This window comes from Ammodytes marinus, assembly GCF_949987685.1.
Source record: "Ammodytes marinus genome assembly, chromosome: 9".
NCBI classification, from domain to species: Eukaryota; Metazoa; Chordata; class Actinopteri; order Uranoscopiformes; family Ammodytidae; genus Ammodytes; species Ammodytes marinus.
This window is the reverse complement of record NC_137213.1, coordinates 5,798,714-5,817,327: the sequence shown is the minus strand read 5'-3', so window position 1 is coordinate 5,817,327 and position 18,614 is coordinate 5,798,714. Positions and strand designations below refer to the sequence as shown.

General features: G+C 40.6%; 1 protein-coding gene across 1 annotated transcript in view; it reads right to left on the bottom strand.

Annotated features, from left to right (window-relative positions):
* pappa2 (pappalysin 2) overlaps window positions 1-18,614 on the bottom strand; it is an 84,213-nt gene that overhangs the window by 5,828 nt on the left and 59,771 nt on the right. The window contains exons 25-26 of the mRNA XM_080034504.1: window positions 11,459-11,530; window positions 1,732-1,830 (exon numbers count right to left, since the gene is read on the bottom strand). Coding sequence (XP_079890630.1) covers window positions 1,732-1,830; window positions 11,459-11,530 — 171 coding nt within the window. The remainder of the gene's footprint in view (window positions 1-1,731; window positions 1,831-11,458; window positions 11,531-18,614) is intronic.

The following is an 18,614-nucleotide window of genomic DNA, read 5'->3' as shown; positions in this document are numbered from 1 at the left end:
GAAGCTACCATGAACCCATTATCCTCCAGTGCTGCCATATTCCAGAACTGCAACCTACCCGGAGTGCTCAGAAGTACAAGGTGTTCAGTGCTTAGAGACAAGGTAAGGAAGGCTGAAACCCAACCACCACTGAACAAAACACACAAGTCGAAACGTCAAGACTGGGTCAAGAAATATCTGAAGACAGATTTTTCAAAGGTTTTATGGACTGATGAGATGAGAGTGACTCTTGATGGACCAGATGGATGGGCCCGTGGCTGGATCAGTAACGGCCACAGAGCTCCACTTCGACTCAGACGCCAGCAAGGTGGAGGTGGGGTACTAGTATGGGCTGGTATTATTAAAGATGAGCTAGTTGGACCTTTTCGGGTTGAAGATGGCCTCAAAATCAACTCCCAAACATACTGCCGGTTTTTAGAAGACACTTTCTTCAAGCAGTGGTACAGGGAAAAGTCTGCATCTTTCAAGAAGACCATGATTATTATGCAGTACAATGCTCCATCACATGCATTGAAATACTCAACTGCATGGCTAGCCAGTAAAGGCCTTAAGGATGAAAAAATAATGACATGACCCCCTTCCTCACCTGACCTAAACCCTATTGAGAACCTGTGGGCCCTGCTTAAACGGGATATTTACAGTTAAGGAAATCAGTACACCTCTCGGAACAGTGTCTGGGAGGCTGTGGTTGCTGCTGCACAAAAAGTTGATCGTCAACAGATCAAGAAACTGACAGACTCCATGAATGGAAGGCTTGTGACAGTTATTGAAAAGAAGGGTGGCTATATTGGTCACTGATTTTTGTTGTTGTTGACATGTCAGAAATATTTATTTGTAAATTGTGAGTTGTTTTATTATTCTCACTTTAACGGATGAAAATAAACAAAGTGAGATGGGAAAATGTTAGTTTTTTCATTACGTTGCATAATAATTCTGCACACTAATAGTTGCCTAATAATTGTGCACATATACCTGTATATATAGTCTCGTAAGAAAGACAAAACCTCACTTTTACTTTCGTAAACATTCAGGTTTAGGTTCTTTAACATTTTGGATTGACCAAGAGCACTGTAGTTGTTCAATAATAAAATGAATCCTCAAAAATACAACATGCCTAATAATTGTGCACACAGTGTAATGTGTCCACGGCTGAGTGTTGCCTTACGTCTTGAACCCTGCCAGGTGAGCCATGTCTCAATATGAGAGGTGAGAAAGTGTATAGCAGCAAACCTGCTTATTTACCATTTGAGTGGAAAAGCTGGAGGGCACAAGCCTACCGTGTTGTTTTAAGCGCAGACGAGGGAGACTGAATAGGCGCAGTCGTTAACGAGAGAGAGAGAGAGAGAGGGGGGAAAGTAGCAGGGATCCATGTTTGTTTGCTTAGTGGAAGTCTCCTGCGTAGAAGTGGCAAAGTGCTCGTGCCAAAAGAGACGGATTTCTACTACTGTAAACAGGAAGAATCTGGCTTTGGATTCCAGCTTCGCCTTTCTAAGCTCCATCTTGATTGCAAGATGTGAGGCCGAAAAGCGAGCCAAGCAACACTTTGCCACCTTATAAACAAAGTGGACAGAAATGGTAAGTTATATTATATCTGTTAAAAGGATACCTTCCCAAAATATTTGTATAATTCAACCGAAACCAGATGGTCCAAAAGTGGTAAAAATCACTTTCTCTTTCCTGTGTAAATATTGCAGACGGTAGAGGTGTAGAGCTGGAGAATTGTTTGTATACCTTTCTGGTGGAGAGTGTGGATGGGCAGCAGTCTCCTCCGTCGTACTGGCAGTAGGCCCGGTTATTGATGGTGTCACACCAGCCGTCCCCTCCAAAAGGCTATAGACACAAGTCACAAACAAGAAGCAGTGTTTGTTATGTTCTCCTTGAAATGATAAGTTTACCTCATGTTGGATGGAGGCCCGAGAAGGCCAAAAGTACAATACAATGGCTCAGCATCTTTCCAGAAAGCAGATTTTCAGTAAGCAGCCGATATTGTCATTCAATTACATTGGGCCACATTTATCAAACTTGCGTGGAAACTGGTGCAGATCCTAGCGCAAATATCACCCTACGCCAGGTATCGCGTAGGATTTATCAAACAGTCGTACCTCGCCAATCTCGGTGTACGCCAGACCAGCATTGATAAATATATTATATTTTCTTAGTTTAGAGGCCTCGCCCATAGGTTTTACGACGTGAATATGCGCATTACGGCAAAGAAGAGGAACTTCTCTGAAGCAGAAATTGACAGCATAACAGCGAAAGTAGATCAAAAAAAAGGTTTCATTTCGGAGCATTAAAAGAACGTCAGAAGGCAGCAAGGAAATAACTGCTGCGGTCAACAGCGTTGGTGTTAACAAACGATCTGCGCTGATTGGTGTATCTTAGGTTTACATCAGTGTTATCGATCAAATGATATAAAATACCCTATAGAATTTTATGTCGCAATTTCTTTACATTAGGTGAAGAAAAGGTGGTCTGACTTGAAAATTGCAACTAAAAAAGTGTGTTGCTGCTCTGAAATGCGACACCAGCTGGAGGTGCGGGCATAAGTTGTGGAGGAGAAACAGACGCACCAACTGTCCGAAAATGTATAAATATTAAACCTTTAATAACGCCTGTCTTGATAAATGATGAGGTTTGCATTGAGATGTGCGCACATCCACTTTTCTGGTCTACGCACGGTTGATAAATGAGACCCATTGTGTGGAGCAAATGTACACAAAAAAATCGAAAATAAAGACATGGGCAAAGTAATGTCAAGAGAGTCAGATGCATGCTCATTGGCTGCTCTGACAAAGCTCACAAAACAGACTAGCCAATGAAAAGAGCAAAATAGAAAAAACATTCTTCAGTTGAGGATTCCTATATAAAAGTCACTCAAGTCTGAGTTTGTCATGATGAGTTTATAATGAGCGGATGATAAATAGCATCACGTGATTTATTTGCTTATAATTCTGGTGTTCTGTGTTTAAATGGTTTTAATGCTAATGTTTGCTTAGTATATTACAATAATTTCCATTTATCCTTCACATTAAATTTGTTTAAGTGCATAACTTCTGCCGCTCTGGTGGAGAATTCTGAATACTTACAAAAGCACTATCGGCGCATGTACTGTACATGAGGTAAAACGTTGGTGATACTGTATGGATTGTATTCCTCCTGCTTGCTCCAGGTTTTTTCTCAGCATAAGCATAAATCAATGACTGAGACCTTTTGTGGGAGCTTCTTGGGCTCCTGCGCCAGTATTCGGGGGTGACCCCAGTGTATAAACTCTGCCATACTGAGAAATACAGGGATAGTTTAGTAGAGTTCAAAAGCTTAATCAAATTTGTGTCAACTCATTTTGCGATGGCTTGAATGTAACAGACCTTCATTTATATGAAAAAGTTACGCCATATAGCTTTAAACATAGGCATTGTGCGTTTAAATATATGCAATAAGAAACTGTCAAACCACAAAAGACTTCTTGAGCTGTTGGACAAAGTGAACATAACAGAAAGAATGGCCCTGTCTGTTAGAGTCAATGATGTATCCACAGTGATGTCACGGGTGAATGTGGCTGTTTTGACTTTGTGGCTTGATGACTATGGTCCTTTGGATAGTGGCACATCATATGTTTAAAGGTGAAGTAAGCGATTTATTTATGTTAATACAAGTGTTAAATCGCTCTTTATTCATACAGTGATCACTTACATAGTGTGCGCGTTTCATAAAGCCGATCTCTCAATCACCCGCTCTGCATGTAATCGGCAAATAAAGTTTTCGGGGATCCCGAAACCCATCTCACTGCCGGTGCACGCGCAGAGCGACAGATGGGTGAATGTTTATGTGCCTACAATGGCAGAGCAGTTAAAAATCCTTCCCAATGTCTGTTTTGATGGTTTTTATCATGTTTTATCACACTTACTTATCTGAGATGATGCTAGATAACTCGCTGTTTGAAGACCGTAGTGCATTAATGTGGTGAGGTGGGGACGAGCGATGGGACTGCTAACTGCAGTCAGTCACAGGAAGTTAGCTAAACTGACCATTCCGCTTACTGAACCTTTAATGTCTGAACTGCATGATAACACAGGAGACCTTCTGCAGTAGTAGAGATGAGTCTCTACTGTGCACTCTCTCTGTGCAGACGAGGAGGAGTGAAAAGAGTTTCTTTTGGCGTACCAGTGAAAGCAATATTTTTTTAATTCGTTAAAAGTTTCACTTATTGTAATTTAGAGGGAGATGATTACTTTTACATCTCATTTAGCCGCCCCTTTGTCTTTTAACTAGGGTATATAGACGGACAGATGTCATTTGATGTACTTGCAATATTTATTCATAACTGAGCTGTTTTTGCGATGCTCTGGCCAGTGTGGGAGTCCTTCTGGAGGAACAAATTTGCGGAATTTTACATAGAATCTCAAGCGCATCATGATGAAAGCCTTTTAATGTTTTTGACTAAACCATCAGGGCTTCCCTGAAGTGCCAACAATATGAAAATAAGTGCAAGAGTGTGCCAAAGATACTTTTGGCTCTCTCCAATGGCCTGATGGAGTCATTTCAAAGACTTAATGTTCTACCTAACCTGCGCAGGGGGAGAGGAGCAGCTGCTGAGAAGATTTCTGCAGTTTTCTCCACACTTCATAGAGCTCCCTACTTGACAAATCCCCCTGCCTTTCCCGACTAAACTGCACTGGCATAAATGAATCTATTTAATCGTTCTGTTTCGGAGTAAATACTTTAACAGCAATTTCACAAGATGCCTCACCCAAATCACTACTAGTATTGTAAATCTTTGAATTACCGTTTATAGTCGAGAGGAAGCAACGCATAATATATACTTGCTTAGCCTGCTGTCAGTTCAATTTGTAAGGGTTTAATCGTAATGTTTTCCATAGCTGAGCTTTTTAATGTGGGTTTGATCTCCATTTCGCGTACATGTCTTTCCTTGCTAGGGGCCGTTAAAATAAGCAGACCCCACACTTTGCCCACATGAGGTTAGGTTCTGAGGTCAGGGCTCATGTTTAGGTTAATTAGTATTTACATATCCCTCCAGGCAGCATATACCTCACTCCTAATAGAAAGCCATGAAGAGCATTAACCCAGCTGGAGTTGGCTGTGCTTCGCGGGTAATTAAAAAGGTCAACTGGTTTGTGTACTGCCATTATACAGTTACAACCTTCAAGTCTATGTAAAAGATTAACACATTGCTAACAGCACAAAATAATAATCTAGAGATTCCCCATTCTAAAAGATGGACTATTTATGTCATAAGCGGCAGCCAACCTCTTCATCAGAACATTATTCAACACCGATATGAATTTTAGTCGACACACTCATGTCAAGGAAGAATATATTTGCTTTTTACTTCCTGCCAAGAATCTGTATCATTCTTCAAATAGCAGACATTGTATCAATGCCCGCCATTTTGGGGAGCGTGCGGTTTGCCCATTTCTCTTCTCTGTGTGACATAAAGTGTTTTCCCTGTAATGGGGAAGCCAGTTTGGGGAGTTCTAGAGAGGTCAGTGTATTTGTGTATGGACGGTGGTAGTAGTTTGGGTGTGGGCTGGGATTGTAAAACACATTTCAACATAGTGTGCCAGGCATTATGGGATATAGGCCATAGTACTTGGTGAATCAGTGGCTATTTTTAAATGCTCAGAAGTATAAAAAAATAATAATAATGTGAGAACTAGGCAAGATATATAATATACTGTGGCGTGTGTAACGTGTATATATGAGTGTGGAAATAACAGGGTACATGCAGTTGGTATGCAGTCGTATCTAATACTATCTCCTATCACTTACCATAAGCCATGGATTAGCATATTTTAATTGTAGCAAAATTGTAGGTGTTCGATTATTAAAAGCATGATAAATGTGAATCCTGCTTGGTCATGTGAGAGTGCCCCTTAAAGGTCACATAATGTGCTCAATTATAGATTTAGAATTGTGATCTGGGTTTTTTCTGTTTTCATGGAGTAGTTGTCAAGAAAACCTTCATATATTTCACAGTGCCATTGTAGAATCTCCTCTTTACAGCCTCTGTCTGAAATGCTCCGATTAGAGCCTGTTTCGTTAAGCCCCACCTTCAAAAAAGCTCAGTTGGCTCTGATTGACCCGGCATCTAACCATTTTGAATTGAACTGCTTTAGATTCAAGGGTATCTGTGCTTAGCGCTGGTGGAGGATGTGCTAAATTAGGTTGGTAATGAGGGGCTTCTCCCTCTATAAGGTCATAATGGGAGTGAAATCTGACGGGGGGGGTTTGAACACAGGTTTTTAGAAAGGTGGATGCGGAGAAAAAGAGAAAGGTTGTTTTTGTGTAATAGGTGATCATTAAAAAGAAAACTTTTAACCTTAAATAATCTGGTTGTGAAAACCAGATAATTACATGGTTGTATATTCCAGTGTAGTTTTTTTTTTCCGGTTATGTTCAGACATTGGATTGAATTGTGTGGGGTACAACAAGTGGAGGCTTTTATCCCATTGAAATCTTGCCAAAGCAAAACTTTATTTTTTTCTATACATGGACATGCAAGTAAAAATTGTACACATGGCCAAAAAGTCTGGTTTCCAAAATGTAGCCCTCGACCTGTGTTGCTTTTAATCCCTCAACCTTTTAATAGGAAACCAGCTTTCTGTTTATAGGTTTTAGAAATCATGTTACTGCCAAAATATGTGAATAAACAGATGACTTAAGTGCACATAAACACGATTGCCAATGTTTGCTGCTGGCACTTCCATATTAAACCCTGACGTGTCACCAGGTCACTAATAAAAAAAAACATTCACGGTAGAGGCACTTCTAATGAATGTTTTCCAGCAATGGGCCTACTGTATGTCCCTGTGTCCTCCTCCCACTATGAGTATGTGCAGCTTATGCCTCGTTTCCACCAAGCAGTACAGTTCCGTTTGCTACGGAACAGAACGGTTACCCTGATCTGAGTTTCGACTGCCGAGAGTACCTTTACTTGGTAGGCTGCAGATATAGAGTCGTAGAATAGCCCATATAAACAATATGTGCTCAGGTCGCGGCAGCTACCTGACTATCATGACATCACAACAAGCGGTGCACAGTGTAGCCTGCTAATACATTTAATGAAGAGGAAGAACCCAAGACAGTACACAAACAGCTGCTCACCATCATTCTGCCGCTCAATCAACTGACCGCAGAGTGTGTATCTCAACCCTTCTGGGATGGCACATTTCACTTATTTTGGCACCCTTCCAAACTTTTGACAGTGGAAATGCAAATAATTGCATGCCGAGCTGTATCGAACCGAACTTTACCAATCAGCGGAATCAAGGACTAACACAGTTGTTGCAGGGAAAGGCACATTCCATCTTTCTACCTGTGGACCACTGGAAGGCTTTTATTTTATACAAATTAACCTAGATGTATATACTGATGGATGCTAGCTCCTTGATACATGCAGCAAAATATGAACTTTTCTGCTGTTATTCGTAACAGCAGTGATTCGTAAAGCTCCTGAAACATATCAAGGAAAACAGCCCATTGTGCCATTCTGTTGAATGGAAATAGAGACGTGCAGATGTCCCAACCGTATGAAAATTCGACTACAGAGCCATGACTTCATGCATCATTGGGTGGTTCTAAACTCTAAATCAGTCAGAGTGCTCAACACAGCATCAATTGCTGCTTCAAACAGCCAACGTTTGCAGAAGCAGGAACATGGGCGGATGGTTCTGGACTTTTACCAGTCCTTAAACGGCACAACACACCTTGGGTATTTGGGAACGCTCAGAATAGAGTTGGTAGATTGTCCAAGTGGTTACCAAGTGGTAACTGCCTGCAAATATATTTCAGGCAACTCCAACTGGAAGATTCAAGGGTGACTCAGAACATGCTGTAGAGATCATTATAACTGAATAGCCTGCGAACCCAGCGGGCATCCCCCAGAACCACTGGAAGATGTGTGCCGTCCGTAAATAGCAGAAAGTACAGAGAGCATACGACAGTCATACTAAGTAACATAGTTAACAAACCTGCAAGTTAATGAGGCAAGCTACAGCCAAGTAAAAGCTTTCTCAATTTCATTGGTAAAGGATAAAAGCTCTGGATGCTTCCAATACCATATTTCAAGGTAGTCTTGAATTTCAATGTGGAAAGATAAGCTAGTCTCCCCGAATGATTTGCTCTGTCGAGAGTCCTGTGGTTTGTACTCGATTTGGACTACCTTAATTCCACTTATTCTAAATGATTCTGCTGTCCAACAATTAGGGCTGTCTGTCGTCTGAACTAACAACCCCTACTCTTCTGGCTGCCTTTAGTCTGTAGAGACCCACTTGTTTAATTTGATTTGGTTGTGTTTATCTTCAATAAAACAACTACAGCATGTGTTTCAGAATAAATTAGTACAAATAAAGCAGAGCAAAGAAATACATTAATTAACTTCAGTCCTGGACCTTTCTCAACTGTAATTTCAATCGTTGTTGATAGATTGTCGAGTACTCTCTTCCTTCAAATTATTTCAGGCCTGATCTCACATCTAAAGCAAACACTGAGCCAGTGGACAATTTCAGGTGTCAGAAGAATGGCAGAGGTTAGAATCAGAAATGTTGTTTGTGTATATACCCAGTCTCATGCAGAACTATTGTGCTATAAACACAACTTTCCTCAATCCTCAAAGGAACCGTATTGTTACTGGTTTTAGACTGGACAGCTACTATACAGTGCTTCATGATGTGATCAAGGGGATTAACACAGCATCCACCAACCATATTTTTTGCAAATGCCTCGCATTAAGTGATGCATGAGTCAATGCATTTAATTGCTCGCTCTTACACACTCTTATTGCATTCTTTGTCATTATTGGTCCGGCAGACATTGTAATCATGCTAGGGGCATTTCCAGAGAGACACAGCAGGTTTTATGTAACGGATGTAACTCAATAAATAATAGATAAAGCCATTACAAAAAAAGTCTGTCAGCCTGGCAGTTGTAAAGGGGCTGCTCTGTTGATAGGATGTATGAGCTGACTTTGACACCGATTGTCAACCGGGTTTTATGAGTTGTTTTTTTTTAAGAGTGGAAAGAGAGAGGCTGAGTAAGAGAACGAGAGGGAGCAATACAATGGCATCTGGATGAGATCTGGCATAGAGCATACGCAGCACATGTGGTCCGGTATAATTTACAGTGTTGTCATGGAGGAGCGGGTTATAAGCAACTGTTTTGCTTAGCAACATTCACGGGAAGGTGGAAGGGGAAAATGGAGTGCTGGCAGGTGGGGAGAATATTTTAATACCGTGAGACATCAACAGTTTATGTGTTCCATCGGTAGTTCCAGACGTTTCTGAACCCAACAGACAAACGCCAAATAAAAACTATCTGGGTTAAGGATTTTCAATGATTTACCGTCACTGCTGAAATATTACTGAGCCGAAATGGACGCTAAATTGCAGATAAAAGTAGCTTTCATTTACAAAATACAGCTCACGATATCTGACCAAATGAAAAAGTATGTTGTCGTTCTACAGTGGTATATAGAGACTGCACCATGTTTTATACCCCCAAATACAAAGGTGTCAGACAGAACAAACAACATAAACATTTTGCAGTAACTATTAGTGGTAACAGGGAGTTTCTATAAAAAGGAACTAGAGGGGAAGACCCTAAGGTAAGGTGAATTCAGGGTAATCTATCAATGGAAGTTTTGGCCTGATGGTGGCACCAGATGATACTGTAGGTCCAGGGTTACTGTAGGTACAGGGTTGTATCGTCACCAAAACACAACATAATTTACAAGTGTGAAAGTTCATTCTTGACCTTGGAAATAGTAGTTTTTTACTTGGTTAAGATTAAACTCCACCCAGTCCATTTTACCTGCAAAACAATAACTTTGTATTTGATTGAAATCACTTTGTATCCCCGGTAGCAGGATTGGAAATAATGGTAATATCAAAAAGAATCTAGTTGTGATCTTGCAATATAAGATCCCCTGTATTTGCAAAATCTTAGTCTGTGACGAAAAACTCAGACTTCTGACTGGTATGACTGTGTGTGAACGAATTGAACCAGGAACCCTGTAAAGCGTATTTGAGTGCCTAGGCAATAAAGCGCTATATAAAACCTATCAATTATTATTATTATTATTATTATTAATTGTCTTCAGGTGTGAGTTGATTGTCTTTTAGATGTGCGAGGGTGTCAGTCTTTAGTCTTTCCTCTAGTGTGTGGTAGGAATAGGTCACACACGTAGTTATACCTTAATGATACAAAACAGTTCAACTTTATTACTGAAAGTATTCAGCTGTTGTTTCCAATAAGGTTTTAATTTATTTTCCTTGCAAATACATATATATGAAGCATACATTTGACTGTTACCTCATCACTAAACAAATACATATATCCATCTCCCTTTGTGTCCTTGTGACCTTGTGTCACCCTAAAATATTCATCTCAACCTAACATAATCCAATGATTAATTTATTTTTCCTTATCAGATACTCCATTATAGGCTTGGCAGGCATAACTCCATTTGGCACTGCCAGGATTCCTGGAAAAAAGGATTCCTTGGACAGATTGGAAAAGAATTCTTGTAAAGTTTGAAGTGTTAGAATATCAATTCCTGCCTGAGATTTGTCATCATGAAATGTGAAGCACATTGCACACTGGCTCCGGTATCTTATAGTGATGACAACAAGGATACAGCATGCTTTGCTTCATGTTTAATTTTATTGGAAGGGTCTGGCTAGGGCAGTACATTTCATACAGTTATGCCCAGAAATGGTGTAATTGTTTTAGGGATTAAGTATTGCCTATCTCAATGTTATAAAATATCTCTGATAATAATGTGGTAAAAGCCAACAAGAGATCCTCCTTACCTTGAGGCTTTTAAAGCACATAAGAGCACATACTAGAAGTATTATGTAAGTACAAAGTTAAACTTTCACCTAATGTTTGTAAAAAAACAGTGTTTGATACCTGTTGTTTGACCAACTGGGCCCTCTGTGTTCACAAAGCAACTTGGTCACAAAGTGACGCTTACATACTTTCATCTTCAACGGAAAGCAATGGACAACGATGTATCATGAAAACCACCAAATGTATACAACCACTCAAACTAAAAACTCTGTGAAGGGGCGATTATTTTAGGTAACTGCAAGTTAGATTGGGGGCGTGGGGTGTAGCACCACATGACATGGTAAGGGGAGAGAAATCTGACAGTGGTTTTTGAACATATGTTTTTTTAGAAAAGAAGAGGTGAAAGAGAAAGGGTTGTTTTTTATTAACTTTGGCCGACTTTAGACATGGGTGGGACCCATATTAATATTGGCCTTTAATTCATTAATTAATCTAATTAGTTTTATAGTTTTTGGCCAAACACAGAATCAGTCATTATTGAAATAGGTATTCACTAATTTAACAGTTTCAAAGAGCTGGGTGAGACCGATGTCTGGATGAAAAGTACTTGTACATACTCATGTATTTCATGCAGGACTGCTTGGCTGCTTACCTCACATGACTGGATGCAATGGATGTGTTGAGGGTCGGGGTACCACTTCATCATCCCTGTGCAGACTATGCTCTGGAAAGCAGAGAACAACGGTTGTGCAACACAGTCATAGGAAATTAATAACCACAGTATTTCCCTTTGGAAAACTATTTTAACAGGAGTGTTTGTACGCCCAAGACTCCTAAATAGTACTAGTTACGGTAGAACCATATTGTAAATGGAGAATGATGCCAACCTCCTTGCAGCCCGCAGCATGGAATTTCCAAATTAAGAATAAAATAACAAAATCAAATCATCTATTCTGCCCATTTTTTTAAGTGCTGATTTAGAAGACATGATATGATTGCTCACTTATCGTACATGAAATGACGAAAAAACATCTTTTATTTCAATGTTAATGTGTACAACATTTGATGTGGACCTTATGTCAAGATGGCTTTGCCCATTGATTTTTTCCAAAGGTCCAAAAAACATTTGAATGTTGGCAATAAGTCTGATTATTATTGAATATTGCTGACACTTTAGCCTGACGGTGGTGCCGAGTAAAAAGCTCAGGTGGTTAGTCATCCCCTGGTTAAATTCATGGGATTCTGCCCGTAATTTCTGTGAAAATATACACTGCAAACACTAGAAAAAGGCTCAGGGAGTTCACCAAACACACACATTCTCAGGAATTATGAATATCCACAGCAAGGGTGATGGAAATCTGAGAATTATTATATCTGAGAATTATTATTATTTTATTATCCTGAAACAAGAGGAAACATAATAGTTAATGAATGGAAAGGACTCAATAAGAAATGCAACTTGTGTAAAGCATGGATACGGAATATTCACTGCTCCCCTTTTATGGTTAGAGTTTCGCATTTAAATTACATGAAAATGTATTGTAGTCGTAATGAAGCAGACAGTTATTGTACCTTTTCACCAATGATCCACTAGCACTTGGCCTCCCTTACGATGAACTGTTATATAAAATGTGAGCAAGAATACATTTTTTTCGTTAGGATTGCAGCCCATCCCAATATCCTATTCTTTTCATGGACATATGCAGTACATTATGACAATTTCAAGATTTTGCTGCCTTTTTGCAATGTTTGTTATGCATGGGAAACCTTGTGATGGTAGAATAATAATTGTTTTTTACAACTTAAGTGGATGTAAAACACAAATGTTTGTGGTGAAATTTGGGTGAGGCTGTGGTATTCGTTTGACCCCGGGAATTCACAAGGTGGTTAGCAAATAGCTGATTGACTAACAAATATGGACAGAGAAAGTGGATGCTCCCCTGTGATTTCCAGCGTAGCCTGACCCTGCGAGGGAGACCTGATTCTGATCACACAATGCCTCAAAATCACAAGGCACTGTCAGAGATATGGCGTAAGTAACCAGACCTCCATCCAACTATTTGACCTTGGCAAGGGTGGATTAACTGGCTGGCTGGCTGACTGACCACCCAAAAGGCAAAACTAGAGCAGCGTTTGCGACAGTGTTAACGTAAGCGATTCCTCAGATATGATGTTGGGTAACATGACGCACCTTTAAAGCAAAACAACAGCTCTCGAACTCCGACCCAAGATATGACATTCCTAAAAGTGTGTTCTAAGTGAATTGTATACACTGTGTGTGTTTAAGAGATGTGTGTATTTCCTAAAAGGCTTGACGTCACCTGGAACCTTTAGTCTTGCTGTCTGCCTGTAGTTTCCAGTAATACAAAAACATTTGTATGATAACAGGGGGGCGTGCGCATGCACACACGCACACACACACACACACACACACACGGTGGATTGTGTTGTGTGATTAGCTGGTGCAGCTGGGAATTAAAAATGTTTTCCCTTGAAAATGTTAAAAGATACTGCCTTGCCAATGATTCAGTAAAACATCTGATAAAAAAACATATTTGCACATATTATGATGAATTCAAAAATCTCAGCTGCATTTTGACAGAGGAATTCATTTTGGGGCATTCTCAGTTACTCAAGGGACTTTTGAAGCCATTTCAGATCATATCTCAAATAAAGGTAAAGGGCATGAATCTATGACGATGCCTGGTGTTACTGCTTAGCCGTAAATACCTACAAATACCCTAACATTTTACAAACAGCTCTCAAGTAACAGAGAACCAACCTTTGTGTATTCCTCCTGTAGTTCTTTCCTTAGCGCATAACCTTTGGCTCAGTTTAAATAAAGCTTGAAAGGCTTAACAATCAAGCAAAGAACACACACCCTACGTCCAAGGATTTCAGGTAGCACTAAGGCTCATAAAGAGATAAGTGGTCGGAGATATAAATATTAATTCTGACGCTAAAAGATAACGAGTTAAGTGAGTAGATGTGAATTTTGTTGCAAATGTTGGGCAAGAATGTTTTGTTTCATGTCTACTGTCTCAAAAAACGTTGCTTTAGTGCTCATCAGAAAAGATGAGTGAGTCTGGGGCAGTAGCTCTGTGTAGTCCATGCTGTTGTTCAGACCACCAGATGTTTGGATGCATTATTCATTGTGATGGGTGTTTTTGTGTAAAAAGCCAAGCGCTGTTTGTCAGTGAATCAGCTTTCACAGCGCCCTTAACTGGTCGCATGGCAGCAAGCGAGCAAAACAAAAACTGTAAAAACCTGCCAAGAGTTTCCGAATGGTAGCAAAACCACAATCCCTTGTTCAGTTGCTGCTATTTAAACCAATCAAGCTGTGTCATTTTTCACCACATCATGCCTAATCATGCAACATGAAACTGCTTAGCAACAGGTGCAACCAGTTCTGCATGGTAATCTGTACAGCATGCCGCCTCTTAGTATCTTATTGAACTGGATCATATTGACAATGACTTGGAGGTATAACTGTGATGATATATTGCTTGATACTTGTGAATAAAACTAATTTAGATTTTTCTAAACTGACTGTTGAACTATAAGCCAAAATGACACGGTCTGATGTTACATCACAAAATAACATATTCGGAAAATCCTCTGAAAGAGCATTGAGAACATGTTGGGACGGAAACATTTTAGAGGAATCCTCCAAGGTTCTGCAGGTTCAAATCACCACTCCACTTAAAGGTTACATTTTGGAAAGCTTAGAGTCCTACTAGAGTTTGAAGGTTATGTTACCTCTGCCTCAGCCGCTACAAATCTGAACAATCTTTTTTTTGTTTAACCCATCTCTCTCAATTGTCCCAGTATTGTGGAAGTGCAATACAAAATTGCAAGAACTAACAGGAGTTACCCAGGATCTGTGGGTGAGCCAGGTGTGGGTATACTCACAAAACTCCGGCTGAGTGCAGCTACATTGGAGCTTACCGCGGTGGACAAGAGGGTTGCCTCCCTATGCCTACAAGTTATGGGGGGTAAACTCTGATTGTTATCTTTGCTCTGAACCGCTGCACAGAGTATTCTGCCAAATTGGACTCCATAGTTCTGCTAGAAGACTTCAACAGGCTAGTGCCAAGCGATAGAGACGCCTAGAGATGTGTGATTGTGAGGAACGGACTCCCTGATCTAAATCTGAGCAGTTGTTTGTTGTTGGACTTCTGTGCTCCTCATGGACAGTTGATAACGAACACCATGTTTGAACATAAGGATGTACGTGGTACCAGAGCATCCAACGCAGAAGGTCGATGATCGATATTGAGATTTATTCGTCTGATCTGAAGCCCCATGTTTTGGACACTCAGGTGATGAAGCTGTCAATCTGTCACCATCTGGTAGTGAGTTGGGTTAGGGGACGGGGATAAGACTCTGGACAGACCTGGTAGGCCCAAACGGGCAGTGTGGGTGAACTGGGAGTGTCTGGAGAAATCCGCTGTCATAGGGATCTCAAACTCACACCCATTGGCTGAGCTTTTCTGGCATGGTTGGGGACCTTGCACTCGATTGAGCGATGTTCAAAGCTTCCATTGCTGTAGCTTTGGTCTCAAGGTCTTAGGTGCCTCAAGACAATGTAACCGTCAAACAAATGGGTGGACATTGGTGGTCAGAAACCGACGGACCATTGGTGGTGCAAGGTACCGATGGACCCTCTGGCGGAAGCCTCTGCTGTGACAAAGGCAAAGCAGCAGGTGTGAAAGTAGTTCGGAGAAACCATGGAGAAGGACATCCAGTCAGCACCTAAGTGCTTCTGGAAAACCATCTAAAACCTCAGGAGGGGGAAAACATCTAAGCTGTGGTTTGGATCCTCAACTGAGGTGGTAATTGGGCAGTGGAAGGAGCACTTTACGGAATTGACTAATACACCCTCTTTACTGAGGCAGAGCTAGAAGCTGACGGGGTATCATCATCAAGTTCCCTGGTGGACATCACTGAGGTAGTCAAACAACTCCACAGTGGCAAAAAACCTGGGATTAAGGGGCTCTCTTAGATGACACGTGTAATTAACATTGAAGTCTGGGAAAGGGGGGTGGTTCCCATTCAATAAAAGGGGGACCAGAGAGTGTGCGGCGATAACAGGGGTATCAAACTACTAACCATCCCTTGTCAAGTCTACTCCAAGGCGCTGAAAAGGTGACCGATAGTCGAACCTCAGATTGAAGAGAAACAATGCAGATACCGTCCTAGCCGTGGAACAATAAACCTGGGGCCGGTTTCCCGAAGCCTTCTTAAAGCCTTCTTAACGCTGCGTCATTCGTAGCCCCTACGTAGAGTTCCTACTTAACATTTCGCCTGTTTCCCGAAACGTTCTTTACTACGAATCTCTTTCGTACGTCATACGTTGGTAAGGTTGGTCTGGAGCGCCCTCAGAGCCTTCTTAGCTCTACCGTAGGGATATTTCAGCTCTCATTTGTGTCATTTAACTAATAAATCTGACTGTATTTCATATCAAACGGACACAGCGATGACTGTATTAAATAACAAACTGTTAAAAACGATCCAACTGTATATAGTGTATATCACGTAGGCTATATTTAAAGTAGGCTATTTGATATTATAGCAGAATACCATTCACTCTGATTCACAAAGTGTTCAAACTATATGAAGTACTTTTTAGTCATCTAACTGACTTGACAATCAGCATTAACTGAATGGATGCGATGTCTGTAAATATGAAAATACTTTATACGTGATAGCCTACACTATAGCCTACAGTCGGATCGTTTTTAACAGTTTGATATGTAATACAGTCATCGCTGTGTCCCTTTGATATGAAATACAGTCAGATTAATACGTTTAATGACAAGTGAAAGACCCTGCGATCGCTGTGGCATCGCCAGAGATACAGACCCCCACATTTCCTTCCGTTAAAGCACCATGCATAAAACGGACACGAGTGACATCCCTGTTGCGCATGGAACTGCCACAAGTCATTCATGAAGAAAATAATTGTTGGAAACAATCTTAATCTCCTCCGCTGTTTCTATATTTTTCTATATATTTTTTTAAATCAGTAGGGGAGAACGGGGTAAGTAGGCACACTTTTTACTCTAGTGAGAATTGCTCATCACCAAAACATCTGTCAATAGCCATTCCTACATTAAATTGAAGCTTAAGATGTTGGCTAGAAATGTGTGTCTCTCTTTTTTTCCAACTTATTGTAATGAAGAAGTAGTTTACCATCAAAGACACTCTGACACATTGTGACAACCAACCCCATCAAGGGGTCGATTGTCAAACACTATGGGGTTGTTTGTCACAATGTTATCTTAATGGGAAAAATCTTAAAAAGAAGGCAAGGAGGCAGAACCAAATTTGAATGTTTAATTGCATTGTCAAGTTGACAAATAGGCCTACATAACGTTCTGTAGCCTTGGCAGCTGGTCTAGTTTGGGATGCACTGGGTTGTTTTGATTTTGTTGCCCTTTTTTCTTTTGCATGCTAGCTGCCTTTTCCTGCTCTATTCTTTCCTTCTCTGGGGTGTCAGTGAGGATACAGCTTGACAATTTCTTTCGTTATTGGGTTCCTTTTCTGGCTGCAGCCTTGAGATAACATGTGACAACCAACCCCCCAAAAAATTTGACGACCAACCCCAACTTGAATTTCTTGCTAGCATCAAGGCCAACAACCATCTGACAACTAATTAGCTTGCTAACCACAATCTAAACTATAGTTTACCCTTCACACTTTCTGAGGGTAACAAGTGTTTTGTTATAAACCCATTGTGTAAAAGCCTAGAAGAAAAATACTGAGAAGCAAAATATTTTGAATTTGACATGAAAAACACAAAACATCCTCTCACCTGAAATGCAGCTGTCTTCCTCCAAGGAAGACTATGTATGTGACCTCTGATCCCAATTCTGGACCTTTTTTGTATCAACATTTCAGAGCTAGCGCGCTCTGGTGGCGAGATATAACGAATGTGACATCCAACCCATGTGACAAATTACCCCGTTCTCCCCTATAGGTTATGGTAGTATGTACGACCATGTTTAACACTAGAACGTCCGCAGAGCTGTCAGCTGAGCCGGGCAGAGTGCATCGGATCCTCCGCCTCAAAACATGTAAACGTGTGAAAAAATTAATGAATAATCAATTAAAGCTTACCTTAAAATAAGTGTGCCATGTTACTGTTTATTGTATTTAGGATTTTAGCTCATTTGGACACTGTTTGGGCCGTCTGTTTTTATTGGCGATCAGGGGCGGCCTTAACGATCTGGGGGGCCCTTTCAAGACCTAGTGTGGGGCCCCCCACTTTTTTTTATTTTATTGAAAAAAAATATATATATATTTAAATACATATTTCTTGTGAATGCTGTGCATGCTGCCCGCAAAAGGAAAACAGATTGTAGAATCCAGTTGGTTCATAGACGGTTTATGAGATGATGGGCCACTGGGTGCAGACTCTTAAAGGGCCCCCCCACTCCTACCTATCCAGTCAGGTACACTGACTTTTCCGCACATATACAATTAATGGTAAACACATATTAAGGAAGTCAGTGTTTCTCAAAGGATTTAGGGTTACTGTGGGACGGACCCTGGTCCTTGTTGGGGGGTCCGGTGGCATCCCCCCCGGAAGAAAATGTGTGCCTTTTGAATTAAAATGCATCAATCTGGTGCACTTTGAGGGGAAAATTTAGAGGCTATATCAAATCCTGAGATGCAGAAGGAACATTATTTTTCAGATTTTTCTTAAGCAGGCAGCACTCTTTACTCGATGATGGAGAGACTCATTTCAACAGATACAGGGTGGATAGCTACTTTTTATGAACAGTATAGAATTTACACATAGA